The following is a 19,430-nucleotide window of genomic DNA, read 5'->3' as shown; positions in this document are numbered from 1 at the left end:
CCTCCTCACTGACGATCAACACTAGTACACCTCAAGAATGTGTGCTTAGCACACTATTCTACTCTCTCTACACCATGACTATCAGTTGGGCACAGCTCAAATATGATCTATAAATAAGCTAATCACACATCTGCTGTTGGCAGCTTTGCAAATGGTGCCAAGGAGTACTATGGTACAGGAGTGAAATAGATTGGCTGGTGAATGGTGTTGGGACAAACTTTACACCTAACATACTAAAGCAATTACAAAAAAGGCATGTCAATGGTTATATTTCATTAAGAATCTGAAATTTGGCATGTCACCGAAGACTCCGGTAGATTTCTACAAATGTACTGTAGAGAGCATTCTCGCAGGTTACATTAGCATCTGGTATGGAGACACTAATACACAGGACTGGAAAAAGCTGCAGAGGGCTGTAAACACAGCAGCATCATCATGGGCACTGGCTTCTCCACCATCAAAGGCATCTTCAGTAGGTGATGCCTGAAAAGGCACATCCATCATTAAGGACCCTCACCATCCAGGACATGCCCTCCTCTTCTTATTGCTACCATCAATATTTATTGATGTAACTTATAGTACTTTTTAATGTATTGTACTGCTGCCATAAAACAAATTTTATGAAATATGTCAGTGTTAATAATCCAGATACTGATTTAAAAATGGATTGAGCAGAAACCAAATAAACATTGGAAATTGGTACCTGTGTGGGATAGAAATGTTCTGTTGACAAGAATAATCAGATTAAGAAGAAACATATTCAAACACTTTGTAAATTATTAATTCAATGTGGATAGTTGTCGTGGACTTTTGAAAAGTACTTGTGGACTAGTGCGTTCACACAAAATCATTCAGAATCTTTCCCAGCCAGAAGCTCTGGATGAACCAAGAGACTGACAATCTGCTGAAGACTAGATTAGTGGCGTTCAGGACAGGCGATCCAAAGTACAAGTCGTTCAGGCATGGCCTCCGAAAATCCAGCTCACATGCAAAGTAGTAATTCTGGGTTAAACCTGAATCACGAAAAAATGCAGGGCTTGGCAAAAACCAAGCAACGTAACAAGGTTTCACTACCAAATAAGCTCAAAGCCATTTATGCTTGCTTTGACCGACAGAACACAGAGCCTTCTTCACAAATCCCCACAGCTCCCAACAACCCTGTGATTTTAGTGTCTGAGGTCGACGTGAGAGCATCCTTCAAGAGGGTGAATCCACAGAAAACATCTGGTCCAGCGACCATAACTGGCCAAGTATAGAAGATGTGCTAGTCAATTGACAGGAATGTTTATGGACATTTTCGACCTCTGGCTTTGGCAGTCTGAAGTACCCACCTATTTCAAACAGGCTTCAATCATACCATTGCCCAAGAAGAGAATAGTAATCTGTCTAAATAACTATTGTCAGTAGCACTTACATCCTCTATGATGAAGAGCTTTGAGAGGTTGGTCATGAAACATATCAACTCCTGCCTTAGGAGTTACCTGGACCCAGTCCTGTTTGCCTATCGGCACAACAGATCAACAACAAATATAATTTCATTGGCATTTCACTCAGCTCTGGAACAACAAAACAATGAAGATGCATTAGGCAGGATGCTCTTCAATGACTATACTCAATAGTTAACACTATCATCCCCTTGAATCACTTAAGCTCCAAGGCCTAAAGGCCTCAATACCCCTTTGTGCACCTGGATCATCACTTGCAGACCCCAGTCAGTACGGATTGGCAACCACATCTCCTTCAAAATCACCTTCAGCACAGGTGCACCACAAGTCTGTGTGCTTAGCTCCTTGCCCTACTTGTTTTATACCTTTAAGTACAGCTTCAAAGCTAAAGTTGTTGATGAACTGGCATACAGTGCCTTGAAAAAAAAAATCCAGCCCCACAACTACTTTCACATTCTACTGTCTCATTTTCTAAATTTAAAATGTATTGAAGCAGGATTCTTTGAGCTAATTTACAAAACATTGTGCATCGTGCCAAATCAAAAGAAAAATTCCAAAAATTGTCAATGATTTGCTAAAAATTAAAAACCAAAATTGTGAGGATGAAAAAGTATTCATCCCCTTTGTAATTACGACATCAAGTGCAATATGTATATGACCTTAACAACACATCTAATATGTTGATGTAGAAAATTGGAGGATCACCTGAACAAATGCCCCCTCTCTCTGCAAGGTTCAACAGTACGGCAGATTTTCAACAGATCAAACCAAAATGAAGGCAAAAGAGTGTTCAAGGCAGATCAGGGAAATGATAATAGAGAAGCACAAATCTGGCAAAGGGTAAAAGACCATCTCAAAGACACTGAACATACCTCGGAGCTCAGTGCAGTCCATCATGAAAAGTGGCAAAAATATGAAACCACAACCACACTGTCTAGGTCAGGCCATCCTCGAAACTTAGCCACTAGAGAAGAATGGCACTTGTAGAAGAGCCGCTAATGTGACACCAACAGTCACTCTGAGTGAGCTGTAGAAGGCAGTGGCTGCAAATGGAGATGAAGTTCAGAGCTCCACAATCTCTAAGGCCTTGCACAAAAAAGGCATTTATGGAAGAGTGGCAACAAAGAAGCCCTCTCAAAAAAAAAACTTAGCTTGCCTGTAAAGACTTTACAAAGCATCACTAGATAATACTTTAAAGACGGAGAAGAAGGTCTTGTGGTCGGATGAGTCTAAAGTGGAACTTTTTGTTCTCAACACTAGGCAGTACGTGTAGTGCAAATCTAAAACTGCACAACAGCCAGGTAACACCATCCCTACTATAACATATGGTGGAGCTAGCTTCATGCTATGGGGATGCTTTTCAGCAGCAGGGACAGGAAATCTGGTGGGAAGATTAATGCTGCTAAATAATAGAGAGAAACCTGGATAAAACCTGCTAGCCTTTGCCAGAAAGCTTAAACTGGAGAAGAAGTTCATCTTTCAGCAGAACAATGACCCAAAGCACACTGCCAGAGCAACCATGGAGTGGCTTCATATGGAGAAAACTGATGTCCTTCAGTGGCTCAGTGAGAGTCCTGACTTTAAGCTGATTGAAAATCTCCAGCAAAACCTCAAGAATGCTGTCCACCACTGCCCACCACCTAACCTGGCACAGCTTGAGCAATTCTGTAAGGTGGAATGGGCAAATCCTGCTCCATCATGCTCTGAAAAGCTAATAGAGACTTCTGCAAGTAGTAATTCAACTAAGCATAGAGTACAGTGGGAATGAATACTTTTCAACTGGTGACATTTCAGTTTTTGAACTTTTAGTTTCTCATATAACCATATAACAATTACAGCACAGAAACAGGCCATCTCGGCCCTTCTTGTCCATGCCGAACGCTTACTCTCGCCTAGTCTCACCTACCAGCTCTCAGCCCATAATCCTCCATTCCTTTCCTGTCCACATATCAATCCAATTTTTTTTTAAATGACAAAATCGAACCTGCCTCTACCACTTCTACTGGAAGCTCGTTCCACACAGCTACCACTTTCTGAGTAAAGAAATTCCTCTTTGTCTTACCCTTAACTTTTGCCCCCTAACTCGCAACTCATGTCCTCTTGTTTGAATTTCCCCTACTCTCAATGGAAAAAGCCTATCCACGTCAACTTTATCTATCCCCATCATAATTTTAAATACCTCTATCAAGTCCCCCCTCAACCTTCTACACTCCAAAGAATAAAGACCTAACTTGTTCAACCTTTCTCTGTAACTTAGGTGCTGAAACCCACGTAACATTCTAGATAAATTAACCAGATAGTCCCTATTCAAATAATGCAATACCCAAGAAACTTCCAGAATAATACGAAGAACTGTAACCATTAGGAGACACACTGAACAATTGCATATGCATAGGCAATTATACAAAATACAAACAGCCATAAGAAAGTTAAACTACAAAGAAAATAACAATTATACAGTCTAATCCAACAGATCTGAACAACTGAACCTCTTCACTAACTGCTTTAGAATTTTCTCCATATATTGGACCCTATTGTGGGAAAAAAGAGAACATGTGATTCACAAATATAAAAATTCTTCATTAAATTGATCAAAATCCCTGGTTGTAATATTTATGTGAACGAAGGATTGGGGCTAAATACTGTATACAAGGGAGATTGAAAGTCAGGTTGAATGGTTCCCTAATAACAGCCTCTCACTCAATGTCAGCAAAACAAGGGACTGATTATTGACTGTAGGAGAAAGAAACCAGAGATCCACGAGTTAGTCCTCATTAGGGAGGTGGGGGTGGAGAGGGTCAGTAACTTCAATAAGGCCCCTATATCAGATCCGTTCCAGGATCAGTACTTACGTGCTATTACAAAGAAGGTACAACAGCACCTTAGCTCTCTTAGAAGTTGCACAGATTCAGCATGTCATCTAAACTTAAAAACTGCTTTAGGTACACAGTGGAGAGTATTCTGACTGGTTGTATCATGGCCTGGAATGGAAACACCAATGCCTGGGAACAAAAAGTCAACAGAAAGTGGTGCATATAGCCCAGTCCATCACAAGAAAAGCCCTCTTCACCATTGAGACCATTTACAAGGTGCACTGCCAGAAGAAAGCAGCATCCACCATCAAGGACCCCCACCATCGGGGGCGGGGGGCTCTTTTATTGCTACTACCATCTGGCGGGAGGTACAGGAGCCTTAGTCCCCACGCCACCAGATTCAGTTAGTTTTTAACCTTACAACAATCAGGCTTTTGAACCAGCATGGATAACTTCACACACTTCAATTCTGAACTGATTCCATAACCTACAATGAAGGACTCTAAAATGCATGTTCTTAGTATTAACTTCTATTATTTGCACAATTTGTCTTTTTTGCACATTAGTTGTTTGTCAGCCTTTTCATAAATGTGTGCATTTCTTTATTTTCCTGGAATGTCTGCAAAAAAAATCAACCTAAAGGCAGAATATGTTGACATATTCTTTGGATCATAAATTTACTTTTATTTTGACACTCAACACTATATACAAAATAACAGCCTATCACAACCATTCACTCACTCCACTAACAATGCACAGTAGCAGTAGTTTGCATCACCCACATATCACCTCCTCAGACAGCACCTTCCAAACCCATCACTTCTACCACCTAGAAGGGCAAGGCAACAAAAGCATGGGAACACCATCACCTGGAAATTGCCCTCCAAGTCACATACCATCCTCACGTGGGAATATAATCGCTATCCCTTCACCATCACTAAGTAAAAATCCTGGAACTATCTCCCTAACAACATCATGGATACACCCTCATCTCAAGGACTGTAGTGGTTCAAGAAGGTAGTCATCCACAACATGCTAAAGGGCAACTAGGGATGGGCAATTAAAAGCTAGCTCAGCCTGTGAGCCCACAACCCTTGAACAAATAAAAGAAACCTTGTGAGTGAAGTGATGCTGCTGATTTAGAGCCTGATCTTGCTGACTGGCGCAGTGGGCTTAAGGGATCATACGGCTTGCCTCAGCCACTGTTTCTCATGAAAGTACATATTTTATCATGTTTTCCAATGATTATCATGATCGGAAGGTCCTTTTGTTAAAAAGTGATCATTTATTCCTTTGCAGTATTTAGACTTATACTAATAATTATAGTAGGATTAAAGGAAACAAGCAGGAATGATAAAATTTATCGGTACCCCTCCAGAGAACTAGACATAAAGCCCCTTTACCACAAGCACACACTTACCATTACTAAAACCTTTATCCACTGTTCTAACTTCATCATTTACATAACTGTCCAGCATATTCCTATCAGTGAAACAATTTGTGATGATTAGAGACTAAGGCAGCTTCCATCAAAGTAATTTATAAGTATTCATTTTTATAGTAGTCAACGTTTGCTTACTTGTTAAAATGAGGGAGGAGATCAAGGAATAGTTCTTTCAATTCTTCTTTACTTATTTTACCATTCTTGTCCTAAAATCAAGTCAAACCATGGAGATAAATACTTTTGAAAATGTTGCCACTAAAATCATACAAAAGGCACATTTTTGAAACTTGGATCTCTATAAATGAAATACATTTTAAAAATTTCTGTCCGTGCATTAAAATAGCTAATACAATAGAAAAAGGATTAAATGGTTAGATTATGATTTCTTGCAGTGGCTAACAATCCAAGAGACTACATTACTTACATTCTTAAAAGCAAAGGAACTTTTGTAACATTTTATACCTGTTAACAAAATTGCTTTGTGTAAGCATTTGTTGAGGATAACAATAAAAACCAAACTGATGTTTGTTATCACCTATACAGGTCAAAAGGCCAGTAAGAATAAGAGAAACATAGACTATTAAAATCAAAAATCACTGTCTAGTTCTAGTCATTGAGACATGTAGGAATTTCTCACTATAAATTAAGTGAGAGAACCATGTAATGAAGAACTAAACTTGCCAATCCCAAAGGGTGTGACACAGGAAAATGAGAATAACACTTAGAAAATCAAATTCAAATTTTGTAATGGAACACAGGCTTAAGCTACTGAAACTTAAATTTAGAATTTAAGGTTTCTCTGTATGGTCAGTGTCAGCAATGTAAGAATTTATTTCCTAATTTTATATTTCTGCCTTGAGGATAAAATTATATAACAAATGCTATGGGTCCAAGGGGAAAAAGTCACAGTATTTTTTGATTATTAAAATGTCTTAAAATTCTATCAAGTACTTTATCACCTGCAAATGCTGCAATTTCTGGCCTCAACATTGAATTTTACATCTTCAGGTAACTTGATTCCTTGGCATACATAAGTTACCCTTTCTCAACTTGTTTTCCCTCTGTTTTTTTTTCCTGTCTGCGAAAGGGGAACATGCACAACCTGTCCTGGCAGGAGTGTCCTTATGCGCTGTACTTTGAGACCTCGACATTGTTCTTATTTTATGCTCGTACTTTGATTGTTCCCATTCAGTCACTGGTCTCAGCCTGAAACATCTAGACTTGATTCCTTTCCATAAGTAGATGACCTGCTGAATCCCTCCAGAATGTTGTGTGTGTTGTTCTGGATTTCCAGCATTTGCAGAATCTTGTTTTTACAGTTTATAGCTTATCCCAGTGGTCAACCTAGTTTTCTTGTATCAGAGACACCACACCACCATTCACCATCTGTGCAGCTTAGTGAACAGCTTTTCACTCCTCCCCAGTTGTGACAAAGGGGTTTTTGATCCAAAATGTTAACTCTGTCTCTTCTCACACTCGAAACCTGACTTACTGAGCATTCCCAGCATTTTCTGATTTTATTTTAGATTTTGAACATCTGCAATTTTCTAGCCTTCACTGAAAATAAAACTAGTTTCATGGTACATGATTATCCATTCCCTAAAGTTAGTATTGTGGCGACCCACTTCCCAGTGCACAGTGCAAAGCGGCGCACGCCGGCATTGAGGCTGGTCGCAAAAAGGGCACCAAGCCTGCTTCACCAGCAAGGGGAAAAGCCCGTGCGTGGGACGGGACTGTGAATACGCGCCCCCTACAGCATTCCCGCCCGGGGAGGGTGGGATCAGGAAGGCTTTAAAGCGAGGCCGCAAAGTTGGAATAAATCTCTTTTTGCAACTGCAGCTCACCGCTCCGTGTCGTTATTTCAGTGCTGTGTGTAGCACACCACTACAATTGGTGACCCCGACAGCCCAAACGATATTTGGGCCGAAGATGAACGACGCTGCATCTGTTTCGTTAAAATTGCCAAGCTTCTGGATGCTGCGACCTTACCTATGGTTCCAGCAAGCAGAAGCCCAATTCCACATTAGGCAGATAGCCTCAGATGCCACACGTTACTACTACGTGGTGAGCTCCCTCGACCAGGAAACAGCAGCCCAGGTTGAGGAGTTCATACAGTCACCCCCAGTGGACGGCAAATACACAGAATTCAAAGCCTTGCTCATAAGGACTTTTGGACTCTCAAGGCGCTGCTCCAGGAATGTCTGCTCAAACATGAGGCAGGGAGAGCATCTCGTTCATCAAAGCCGACGGCAGCTTGTCTCCCAAACCATCCAGGTGCAGTAAGAGGACATCCGCCTGCTGCTGTCTAACGCAGATTTCAGCGACCCCCGGAAGGTGGCGGCCCCGGCGGTCTTGCTGTGGAAAGCCAATAAGGAGAGTGGGACGTCCGTCGCACAGATCACCAGGCCACACTCCCAGCAGTAAACCAGACCAGGCCCAGCCGCAGAGCCCACTAACCCCAGAGGCAGGGGTGAGGAGACCAATGAACAATGATGCTTCTACCACTAGTGGTGGGGCGCAGAAGCCCGCCGCTGTAGCCTGCCCTGCAAGTTCCCGGGAAACGTCAAGGCCAGCCGCCGCTGATGGCTACGGCTGCTGGCCATCGGGATAACCTCCTGTACATCTGGGACAAGCAGTCGGGAAGCTGCTTTGTTGGTCAACACCGGAGCCGAGATCAGCGTCTTACCTCCGACGAGTTATGACACCCGCAACAGAGCACCGGGTCTCATCCTGAGGGCCGCGAACGGCAGCACAGTAAGGACCTACGGCACCTGTACGGTGCAGCTACAGTTTGGCTCCAGCCAGTTCACATGGGACTTCACACTGGCCGCCGTAGCCCAACTGCTCCTGGAAGCAGATTTTTTGTGGGCTCACAGCCTACTGGTCGACCTGCCGAGGAAGAGACTGGTACACGCTGAGACCTTTCAAACTTTCTCCCTGGGTGCAGCCCAGTTGCCGGCTCCACACCTAGACTCCATCACGCTGTCCGACAACGACTTCACCAGAGTCCTGGCGAATTTCCCATCGGTTCTCGCTCGCCGACACCACCTCCGAATCTTTCACCTGGGTTCTGATTGCCACCTGGGTATCTCGCTTTGGTGTACCGGCCCACATTACCTCCGACAGAGGTGCCCAGTTCACCTCCAGCCTGTGGTCAGCTATGGCCAGCCTTTTGGGGACACAGCTGCACCACACAACTGCTTACCACCCACAGTCGAACGGCCTGGTGGAGCATTTCCATCGTCACCTGAAGTTGGCTCTCATGGCCCGGCTCAAAGGGCCTAACTGGGTGGACGAGCTTCCCTGGGTCCTGCTCGGAATCCGCACGGCGCCCAAAGAAGATCTGCACACCTCATCTGCCGAGTTGGTGTATGGCACATCCCTGGTCGTCCCAGGAGAGTTCGTACTAGCCCCAAGGGGGCAAGAGGAAGAACCCGCAGCAGTCCTGGGCAGGATACGCGAGAGGCTTGGTAACCTGGCCCCCATACCCACTTCGCAGCATGGGCAGAACCCGATCTGCGTACCCAAAGACCTGCAAAACTGTAAGTTCGTTTTTGTACGGCGGGGCAGACATCGGGCACCGCTACAGCGGCCCTACGAGGGGATGTTTACGGTGATCAGAAACAACGGGTCCACATTCGTGCTGGACACTGGGGGGAAGAGGAGGTTTTCACGGTGGACCGACTCAAACCGGTCCACGTGGCCTTGACGCAGCTGGTCGAGATTCCAGCACCGCGACGCAGAGGCAAACCTCCCAAACAGAGTCCGACCAAGACTGTGGACATTGGGGGGTGAATCGCCGGTTCTGGGGGGGTTATGTGGCGACCCACTTCCCAGCACACTCAAACCGGCTCACAAAGCGGTGTGCGCCGGCATTGAGGCTGGTCGCAAAAAGGGCGCCGAGCCTGCTTCACCAGCAAGGGGAAAAGCCCGCTTGTGGGACGGGACTGTAAATACTACAGCATTCAGGAAGGCTTTGAAGCGAGGCCGCAAAGTTTGAATAAATCTCTTTTTGAAACTGCAGCTCACCGACTCCGTGTTGTTATTTCAGCGCTGCGTGTAGCACACCGCTACAGTGTCACAAAATCCTGAGATAAAAACTTGCAATTTCATTGTCAGCTCTGCCCAAGCCATTTGCTAGGACTGCCCAATCACTTCAAAAAATAAATTCTTTCAGCATTTAGGACCCAACAACTTCAATTTGCCTCACAAAACATCTTTATACTTAACACATGAAAATTAAATTTTAAACTTATTTTAGCATAAGTTGACAATTGCAGTTCCATTGGTGAAAAATTTAAACTCACTTTATCATAAAATTCAAACTTTTTCTTCACTTCTGCTATGTGCTTTGTTGTTAATTCCTAAAAAGAAATGAAACATTAGTATTGAACCTGAAAACAGGTCATGATACAAAAAATTCATAAAATGGAGATTGTTGGACATTTGTATCGTCTGTCATTTACCCTCTTTTACTGTGCATTAGTAGCTTCATGATATATATTATACAACTAAAACTCAAAAACTATGATACTCCCCTAACACACATTAATACTGTACTAACAGAAAACTGTTGGCAGTAATACCAAAGACAATATATTCAGTTCAAGTTAGTTTTCGTTAGCTCTTGTGCAGAACAATCCGGCTAGCTGTTATCCCCTGTGTATTCTTCTTATTGCTGCAATTTTACTTCAAGTATTTATCTGGAATGCCACAGAATGCCTACTGAATCAGCACTCACCCTTCAAGAAAGAGCATTCCAAAATTTAACAACACCTCACATCATCAATCACTTCAAAATTGTGGCTTCTAATTATTCATTCTTCAAACATTTTAAGTGATGTTTTAAAATTATCCCACCACAGTGCTTGTGCCCTGCCTATTTACAACATATTCAGTAACCACTTTATTAGGTACACCTATATACCTGTAAATACTTTATCAGCCTATCATGTGGCAGCAATTCAATATAAAAAAGAATGCAGATATAGTGAAGAGGTTGAGTTGTTGTTCAGATCTGTTGGATTAGACTGTATAATTGTTATTTTCTTTGTAGTTTAACTTTCTTATGGCTGTATTTTGAATAATTGCCTATGCATATGCAATTGTTCAGAGTGTCTCCTAATGGTTACAGTTCTTCGTATTAGTCTGGAAGTTTCTTGGGTGTTGCATTATTTGAATAGGGACTACCCAGTTCACTTATCTTCAAATTTGAATGGAATGTCTGTTACCTATACTATAAGAGCAGAGCATGTTGACTTGCCATCTTTTTCTTCTGTTTGTTCTTTTTCCCTGTTCATTTTTCTTGCTTCTTTCCATTTCCAATCTTTTGTTCTTTTAGCACTTAAAGTGATTATGAAGTTTATGCCTCATTCTTGACTTCTGAAAGAACTTCCGCTCAAAAATATCCGAATCCAAAACACTTGGCATAGTTAGCAGGATGACTGCAAAGATTTAAGGAATTGGAAGGATCCAAGATGAAGTGGAAACTTTTGTGCAAACTTAAAAGGAGGTAAGAGCTTCCTCTATAAATTTCAGATCATCCGAGAAAAATGCCTAGATCATGCTTCAATACACCATTTAGTGCAGGTTTAAGAAAACAGATCTGCAAATATCAGACCAGCACTGAAATTAATATCATGCTCAAATTAAATTTGTATAAGCTGGTACAACTTAAGAAATTTTTCAGTTGCAATTTAATGCTTAAGAAAACATTTAAATTGCAATCCAGTGAGGATAACGTTATTTGCAAACCAAAAGTATTGATTGCAAGCCTACTGAATTTCTGTTGGAGTCCTAAAATATCAACTGTAATCCTATAAATTTCAGTTGAAATCTGATAAGATTTCAACACAATCCTACAATATTTAGGTTGCAGGATTGTAATCTGATAATATTTCAGATCATAGTCTAACTGATTTAAAGAAAATATACAATTAAGTGTGACACAGATTGAAATAAGACGATGGACACATCCAGTCCTGAAACCTCCACATCCAGTGATGTGTGAACAGATGTCTGAGGGCTTGAGCTCTTACTGAATAAAACATCTTAGTTTGTTTAAGATTAGTGAAAAAATCCAAATCAAAAATGTCAATGTTAAGTGAATTAAGAAGGCATGTGATAAGATCCAGAGAATGCCTGAGATAAAAGGAAAATAAAACTGGAAAATGTAAGTTAAAGGTAAGAACATATGGTCAGTTTTATCAAATGTGTGAGCAAGTGAAAAAGTTAATAATGTGAAGAAATTAACTAAACAATTGGGAAAAAAAAGGAAAACGTGAGATAAACTACAGAAAACAGTATGATAGAGACAGTAAAAAGTCAAGAGCAAATTTCTGCATTAACTGAAAGAATGAATGAATGAATAAACAATATGATAAGTGTAATTAAATTGAAATGCATTATGCAGAGCTTCAAAACAGACTGAAGCAGATGAGAAAACTTCGCAGGGTCTTCAAAGGGATGCTCCAAACAACGGCGCTTCTTCTTGGGAAATACCCAAGAAGCACACGTGGATAGTCATCCAAAATGGTGCCACCATCTGACTGAGGAATTACAGCATGGACATGACATGGACTCCACAGTGGCCTCTAGCAACTAAAGTGAGCATGACAGGTATGAAACAACAGGACTAGCAGCTATATCACAGCTTGCTCCAATAAAGACCAATAGAGACATGTAGGACTCAAGATAAAGCCTATGAAAGGAGACTGACAGTGAATTACTGGGTTGCTAACCAATGTATGACAATCTACCACCTCCAGTGGAAGATCCATCAACTATTTTCAATGCCCTGAAGCCATCACACAAGTGGTTTACAATTACTAATATGCCAAATAGATTCTGGCCCTTATCACTGATGTCTGAATGTCAACCGTGGTTGGCTTTCACAATTGATGGTCAACAATACCTGTGGCTATCTCAGGGCTCTACAATCAAGTTCAAAGTACATTATCAAAGTACGTATACGTTATACAACCTTGAGATTTGTCTCCTTACAGGCATTCACTAAGGACAGAAACCCAGAAGTACCCATTAAAAAAAGACCCAACGTGCAGAGAAAACAGACAAAACAAATCATGCAAACAATAAAAGCAAACAAACAGCATTCAGAACTGAACTTTTTATGAATGTCAGACACAAAGCCAGGCATCAGTGCGATTGGAGTAGGTCACAGCCTCAGTTCAGCGCAGAGCTGAGTAAACATTGCAGTACCACTGACACGAAGCCAGGCACTACTGCTGCCGGAACAGCCCATAGCTCAGAATAAGACAAAATTGCAACAAGAGGAAGTAATTTACTTGGGGCAGAAAATTTCCAAAATAAACAGGAAATCACTGAGGATTGTGCAAAAGCCATTGAGTCAGCAAAGCCACTTACAACAGTCCAGCAACTGCGAACATTTCTGGATTTGTGTAACTACAATAGAGCATGGGTCAATTCATATGCTGAAAGTGCTCAACCACTCAACAATCTGCTGAAGGGCAATAAGAGCTCAGATGACCCTATGACTCTTCATGAAGAACACATGGAAGCTTTTCAAACTTTAAAGATACTGCACCTGCATTAGGAATCCCTGATACAGGTAAACCATTAATACTGTATGTTAGTGAGAAACGCATGACAGCAGTCTTAGCTTGTGAACATAGAGACCGACAGAGTCCTGTTGGTTGTTACTCTGACAAAGATCTGATTCTAAAGGCTCTTCAAATGATTGACAGAAGAATTTGAATGGCTGGATAGGCTACTACCCCTGAAACTGAAGTGATGGCATCAGGAAATGGCTTCTGGTACTTCTGCCCATCAGACAGGTCTGAAAGCTTTGATTGAAAGCTGAGGGGATGGCAGAAGAAAGATCAGCTAATATCTATACTGATTCTTGATATGCTTTTGGAGTTATTATTTTGGAAACTTATGGAGACAAAGGGGATTTCTCACAGCTGTAAGAGCCCCAATCAAGAACTAATACAAAACTCTTGAATATCATACAATTGTATCAGAAGTTGCTGTATTAAAATGAAAAAGTCACTCCAAAATGACTGCAATGGAAAGCCATGGAAATGCATTAACAGATGTAAGTGCAAAAAGGGCGGCAATGTGAAGGGGTAAAAGAAAGAAAAGCAGTAAAAATAAAAAAAAGTCAAAGAATTAAAAGAAGCACCAAGAACATGCACAGTGAATCCAAACACTGAAATTAGGGAAGTAATGTTGGACTCTGTATCACAGATGAACATACAAAATATTCGGGAGCTGCAAGCTCGATGTACTACTTGGAAAAGTGGTTCAGAGGTACTTAATAAAAATTGCTACTGAGTGTATACAGGTATATGCCAATGATCTGAATAAGGAAACTGAATGCAAATAGTTTTGTTAAGTTTACCCATAACAAGAAACAGGGTGAGGTTCAACTGTGAGGAAGCCTAAATTGCCCTTTGCTTGAAGCCAATTTCGACAAGTGAGTGAGAAAATACAACGGGAATAAATGCGAAATTATCTACTTCAGTAGGAAAAAGCAGAAAATTATTATTTAAATGGTGATGATCAGAAAAAAAATTCAAAATGAACCTGTATGCCCTTGTACATCAGCAATAAAGCAAATTACAGAAACAGAGAATACATATGGTATGTCAGCCTTCACTGAAAGAGATTTTGAATACAAGAGCAAGGATGACATACAACAATTGTACAAAGTATCGGCAACCCCACACCAGAAGTACTGCGTGCCATTTTCGACTAAAATATCGAAGGATCGAACTGATATGGAGGAAGAGCAAAGTTTAGCCAAGCTAATTCTTAGGGCATGGTGACAATAGCATGAGAGACTGACCAAAGAGGTTTGTATTCATTAGCATTCAGAAAAATGAGAACTCACTGAAAGGCAAAAAATTCTGACAGGTTCAACAGGCTGGAAGAAAGGGTAATTCACCAAGCTGAGGCTTTATAATGAGATGTCACATTCTTAGGATACACAGCTAGACAGTTAGGATTAAGGTAAGGAGAAATCTCCTCACATAGATGATAAACACTATGAAATTCTCAACACCGAGACTGTAGAATTCTCATTGCTAAATGGGTTCAAGAAACAGAAAGTGCAATCTCATGACACAAAAGCAAAAATACACTTGCAAAGAGAGTGGGAATATGGTACTGAGATAAACAATTATATATTGAACAGTCAAGCAGGGTCAAAGGGCAGAATAGCCTCTTTCTGCATCTATTCTTCTGCTTCCTAAACTTTCAGTATTTATATCAGTTACCTATGCTTCCTTGCCTTCTCCACTCCTAGAATAATTGCAGATTATTCCCTCTAACTAACAAGTGAACCCTTCATTTCAGCAAACTTTCTAAGAAATTGATTCTGGACTCTCCTCAAAGTCTTCCAAAGTAAGCTGCAAAGAACTGAACAATATGCCAACTTGAGGTGATTTGGTGTATTTGATATAGATTTTACACAATCTTTTGTATCTTATGTCCCTCCATATAAGGCACAGAATCCCAGCTGGGTTTAGTAAATGCTATTTTAATAAACCAGCTCTGCTGCTAAAGATTTGTGAACTCACCAAGTCGTTTCATCCCATTTATAACAGTTTAATTTTGCATGCATTGTCACTTTGCATGACTTTACACTCTTCCAAGATGTCTGTTTACTACAATGAGTTTTATAGCATCTGCAAGTTATGGCTGTATACTTATGGCATTAGCACATACGAAAAAAGTGATCCTTGCAGATACACATTTCTACAACTGCTTCTCAACTGTCTCTTCAACATAATCTTCAAAATTAAAATTAGTTTGCAACTCTACAAGAGATGTTATATTTAAAATATAATTTTCTTGCAATATTCAAAATGGTTTCGCAAAACAACTAGATTCGTTAAATATATTTTTTTACATTACAAAAATTTCAAAGCATTTGTACAGACTGATCATAAATTCAAAATTAATTAATTTTAACAAAAAAACCTCAATATCATGAAAGTAACTATTTATATAACATGACATAGTTATGAATCCAGTAGAAGGCAAACCAGATTGCAATGCAAATTAGTAAATTGTGACAAACAATGCCATCACCCGAAATCATCAGAAAGAAATAAGCAAGAAATGATTCAATACCTTTGGAATACAAGTGACATGATCTCCCTGTAACAAGAACACACTATTATTGTGTCATATCAAGATTATTAGCAATCTTACTGGTTGAAATATGCATTCAGGCTTCTGTTTCCCTTCCTTTCCCATTGTTTAGCAAACATATTTGTTTTTCATATCATAGTTGCTTTCATTTGCAAAACAAACTAGCTGGACAGGTCATGGTTTTTCAGTTACCTTAGTTTTCACACTACCTATGAAAATACCCCACAAATCTATAAACTTGTTTCCCAAAATGATTGGTGGTGTTTTAAGAAATCTCAGTATGCTACATAGGATGGAAGTTGCACGGTATCAAAGCTTCAGACAAATACATATTTCAAGTAAACATCTGCATAGTAGTGCTACATTTTTAAATTCAGCACAAATGACAGAGAATAATTAGTCAATCAAGTATTACCTATATATTAAGTTACGTACTTCAGAAAGACTATGATCTTTCTCCTTTTGTCGATTTCTTTGCATCACCTCCAATAATATAGGTACTCCTTTCAAGCCATCACTTTCATGAATTCCTAGCTCCCTTGCCAAATCTTCCCGTCCATCAAGTCCAGTGAACTATGGTCAAAACAAACAGAAAAATGAAGATGCAAGGTTCATTATTAAGAACATTAATGATGTCAATAGGGGTTACAAATGTGCAAGTTCTGTTAAAAACTTCAATTTTATGTTCCTGTTATTGTCCAGGAGAAAGACAACACCATTTCTAATCATTCTATTATACAGCAAATGTGCCGATTGTTTAATGGAATGTATAATGCCAATTTGTAGTTTCACAAAAATTAAAAAATGTCAGTTCATGGTTAGACCACAAGACATACAGATGCAAGAAAAAGTTTGTGAACCTTTTGCAATTACCTGGTTTTCTCCATTAATTACCCATAAAATGTGGTCTGATCTTCATCTATATAGATCTTCACTATACTAGACAAACACAAACTGCCTAAGCTAATAACATACAAACAAATGGAGGGAGAGCTTAGGAGGAATGATGGCGCCTAACGGCGACTCCTTTGCTTGCACCTTCGGAAACAGCTCTCTTTCTATTTCTACCTTTAATATCTTTATTTTTCCCTTTCCGGGTTCTTTTTAAGATCCTGACCTGGAATTACACACAGGCTTCCGTTACTTGCAGGAATGGGGCCCGTTCTCGGGGTTCCACGACTGGCCACTATTCCACATGCCAAGGGTTTGGCCTGAGAATCACGAAATTGTTCGGAAACCTAAGATCTTGGGGCTCTGGAGATGAGTGGAGAGGGTCGGTGTCGTGACAGGAGACTGGTGTGTCATTGGGGAGGCCAGAAAATCTTTCGCTGTGGGCCCGAAGACCCATGGTCTTTGCGATCTTCGGACACGAAGCTTGAAAAAAGTGACGAAATGGACTTTTAAGATCATAAACCAGCTGGTTGTATGTCTCCCGCTTGCTCCCTGCCACTTGCCAGGGAGAGAGAACCTGTGGTTTGTCGAATCTTGGATGAAATGTGGAGCTTTTGGGGTAACCTGGGTCTGTGTCTTTGCTATTGTTTAGCACATGCTTAGGCTCAGTGATCATGCTGATGCGCATTTTTTTTTGCTGGTGGGGAGAGGGGATTGTGGGGGGAGCTGGAGGGAACTTTCGGGTTCTCACACTTAATTCTTTGGGGCACCTCTGTTTTGGTGGATGTTTGTGAAGAAAGAGCATTTCAGGATGTGTATAGTATACATTTCTCTGACATTAAATTTGACCTTTGAACTTCTAGTTAGTACTGAGTACACCAGTTAAACAATCACAGTCTAGGTTCAAAAAAGTACGTGAACCCTCTAGGGTAATGCCTTCTTCAAAAGCTATTTGGAGCCAGATGTTCCAATCAATGAGATGAGATTGGAGGAGTGGGTTGTAGAGAGGCCCTGCCCTGTAAAAAAGACACACAAAGTCAGGTTACTGACAGAGTCTGCTCTTCTCAAGAAAGATCTATTTACATGCACTATGCCTCAATCAAAAGAACTTTCTAAGGACCTTAGAAGAAGAACTGTAGACATGCATGAGGTTGGAAAAGGCTACAAAAGTATTTCCAATGATCCAAGTGTTCATCAGTCCACAGTAAGAGAAATTGTCCACAAATGGAAGAAATTTAGTACTGTTGCTATCATACTAGGAGTGGGCATCCTGCAAAGATCACATCAAGAGCACAACATGCAATGCTGAAGGAGGTGAAAAAGAACCCAAGGGAAAAAGAACAGCAAAAGACCTGCAGAAATCTCTAGGACTTGCTAAAGTCTCTGTTCATATGTACACTATAATAAAAATACTGGACAAGAATGATGTATATGGAAGGCCACAAAGGAGGAAACCACTGCTCGCCAAAAAAAATCATTGCTGCATGCCTCAAGCTTGAAAAAAAAATCTGGATATTCCACAACACTTCTGGGACAATGTTCTGTTGTCAGATGATACAAAAGTTGAACTTTTTGGCAGAAATGCACTGTTACGTTCCCCGGTAACTGGGTTGTCAAACCAGCAGAAATGGAATACTCGTTGGAGTCTGTAATTACCAGAAACTAATAAAGTTTATTAGTAAGTAATACAGTACACTAAATGCAAGGATATAAATGTTACAGGTTAGCAATGATAATATACACATATACACAGAAATATGGGAATAGGAATCAGCCAAGCTCTATCGAAGTCTAGAGGTATATGATCAGTCTTCAAGTGAAGCAGAGTTCAGTTGTTAAGTGTAGTTCGAGGTAGTTGTTGTGGTACTGTTGGAGAGAGAGAGAGTGAGAGATACAGTTGAAATTTCAGGCAAACCTTCCGTTGTCTTCTGGTCCTGTTGTGGTCACCAACTGTGACCCCTCCGTTCCAGATGCGACCGTTCTTCCATGGTGAACCTGTCACCCAGCCAAGGGTGAACACACAACAGGTCCCCACCGGTCGTACCTTTACACTCTGTAAGCCTTTGGCTGACTCCCGCGAATTGGTCCTCCAAACTCCCACCAACTTGTGGGGGCACAATGCTCTCTCCAGGGTCTCGTGGTGTGTCACCTGTGTCTTAGCAAACCCGCTATTTTATCCCCCCCCCACCCCCGATGGGGTATCACCTGTCCATCAAACTTCACCACTTCCTGTTGTCTCAGCAGGAGTGTTAACGAACAGTTCAGGTTCAAAGCAAATATCCGTGGCAGTATCAGTGCAGACGCCAAAATACTGAATTATGTGTCTCTCTCTCATTAGCATTTTGGATGGCTCTCTTTTATCTCTGTCTTATTAGCAGCATCCGTTCTGCAGTTCTGCTTGGCTTCACACATAACACCCCCACCCTTAAAAGAATTTTTACTGGGGGTAAAGATTAAGGACATGAATGCACATTACAAAATACATTCTAATATACAGGTAGTCATCAGCTATTTGGCTAATACAGAGAACTTTAAATTTAACACCTGGATAGACAACCTGCAATCACATTTTCGGTTCCTTTCACATGTTTTATCTTTATATCAAATTCCTGTAATATCAGACTCCAACTTAACAAGCGTTTGTTTTTATCTTTCATGGTGGTCAAAAACAGTAATGGATTGTGATCCGTGTAAACT

General features: G+C 40.8%; 1 protein-coding gene across 4 annotated transcripts in view; it reads right to left on the bottom strand.

The window, feature by feature from the left end:
* cep43 (centrosomal protein 43) overlaps window positions 1–19,430 on the bottom strand; it is an 86,051-nt gene that overhangs the window by 44,464 nt on the left and 22,157 nt on the right. For all 4 annotated transcript variants that reach the window (XR_009515215.1, XM_059986634.1, XM_059986635.1 and 1 more), the window contains 5 exons: window positions 16,278–16,415; window positions 15,822–15,848; window positions 10,010–10,066; window positions 5,838–5,908; window positions 5,679–5,740 (listed from right to left, as the gene is read on the bottom strand). Coding sequence is in view for 3 of the 4 variants with exons in the window: in XM_059986634.1 (XP_059842617.1) it covers window positions 5,679–5,740; window positions 5,838–5,908; window positions 10,010–10,066; window positions 15,822–15,848; window positions 16,278–16,415 (355 nt within the window). In the remaining variant the exon portion in view is untranslated. The remainder of the gene's footprint in view (window positions 1–5,678; window positions 5,741–5,837; window positions 5,909–10,009; window positions 10,067–15,821; window positions 15,849–16,277; window positions 16,416–19,430) is intronic.

The sequence above is a fragment of the Hypanus sabinus genome, chromosome 12, assembly GCF_030144855.1.
Source record: "Hypanus sabinus isolate sHypSab1 chromosome 12, sHypSab1.hap1, whole genome shotgun sequence".
In the NCBI taxonomy this organism is placed as follows: domain Eukaryota; kingdom Metazoa; phylum Chordata; class Chondrichthyes; order Myliobatiformes; family Dasyatidae; genus Hypanus; species Hypanus sabinus.
Note: the sequence above shows the minus strand (reverse complement) of the source record. Positions and strands in the feature narration are given on the sequence as shown.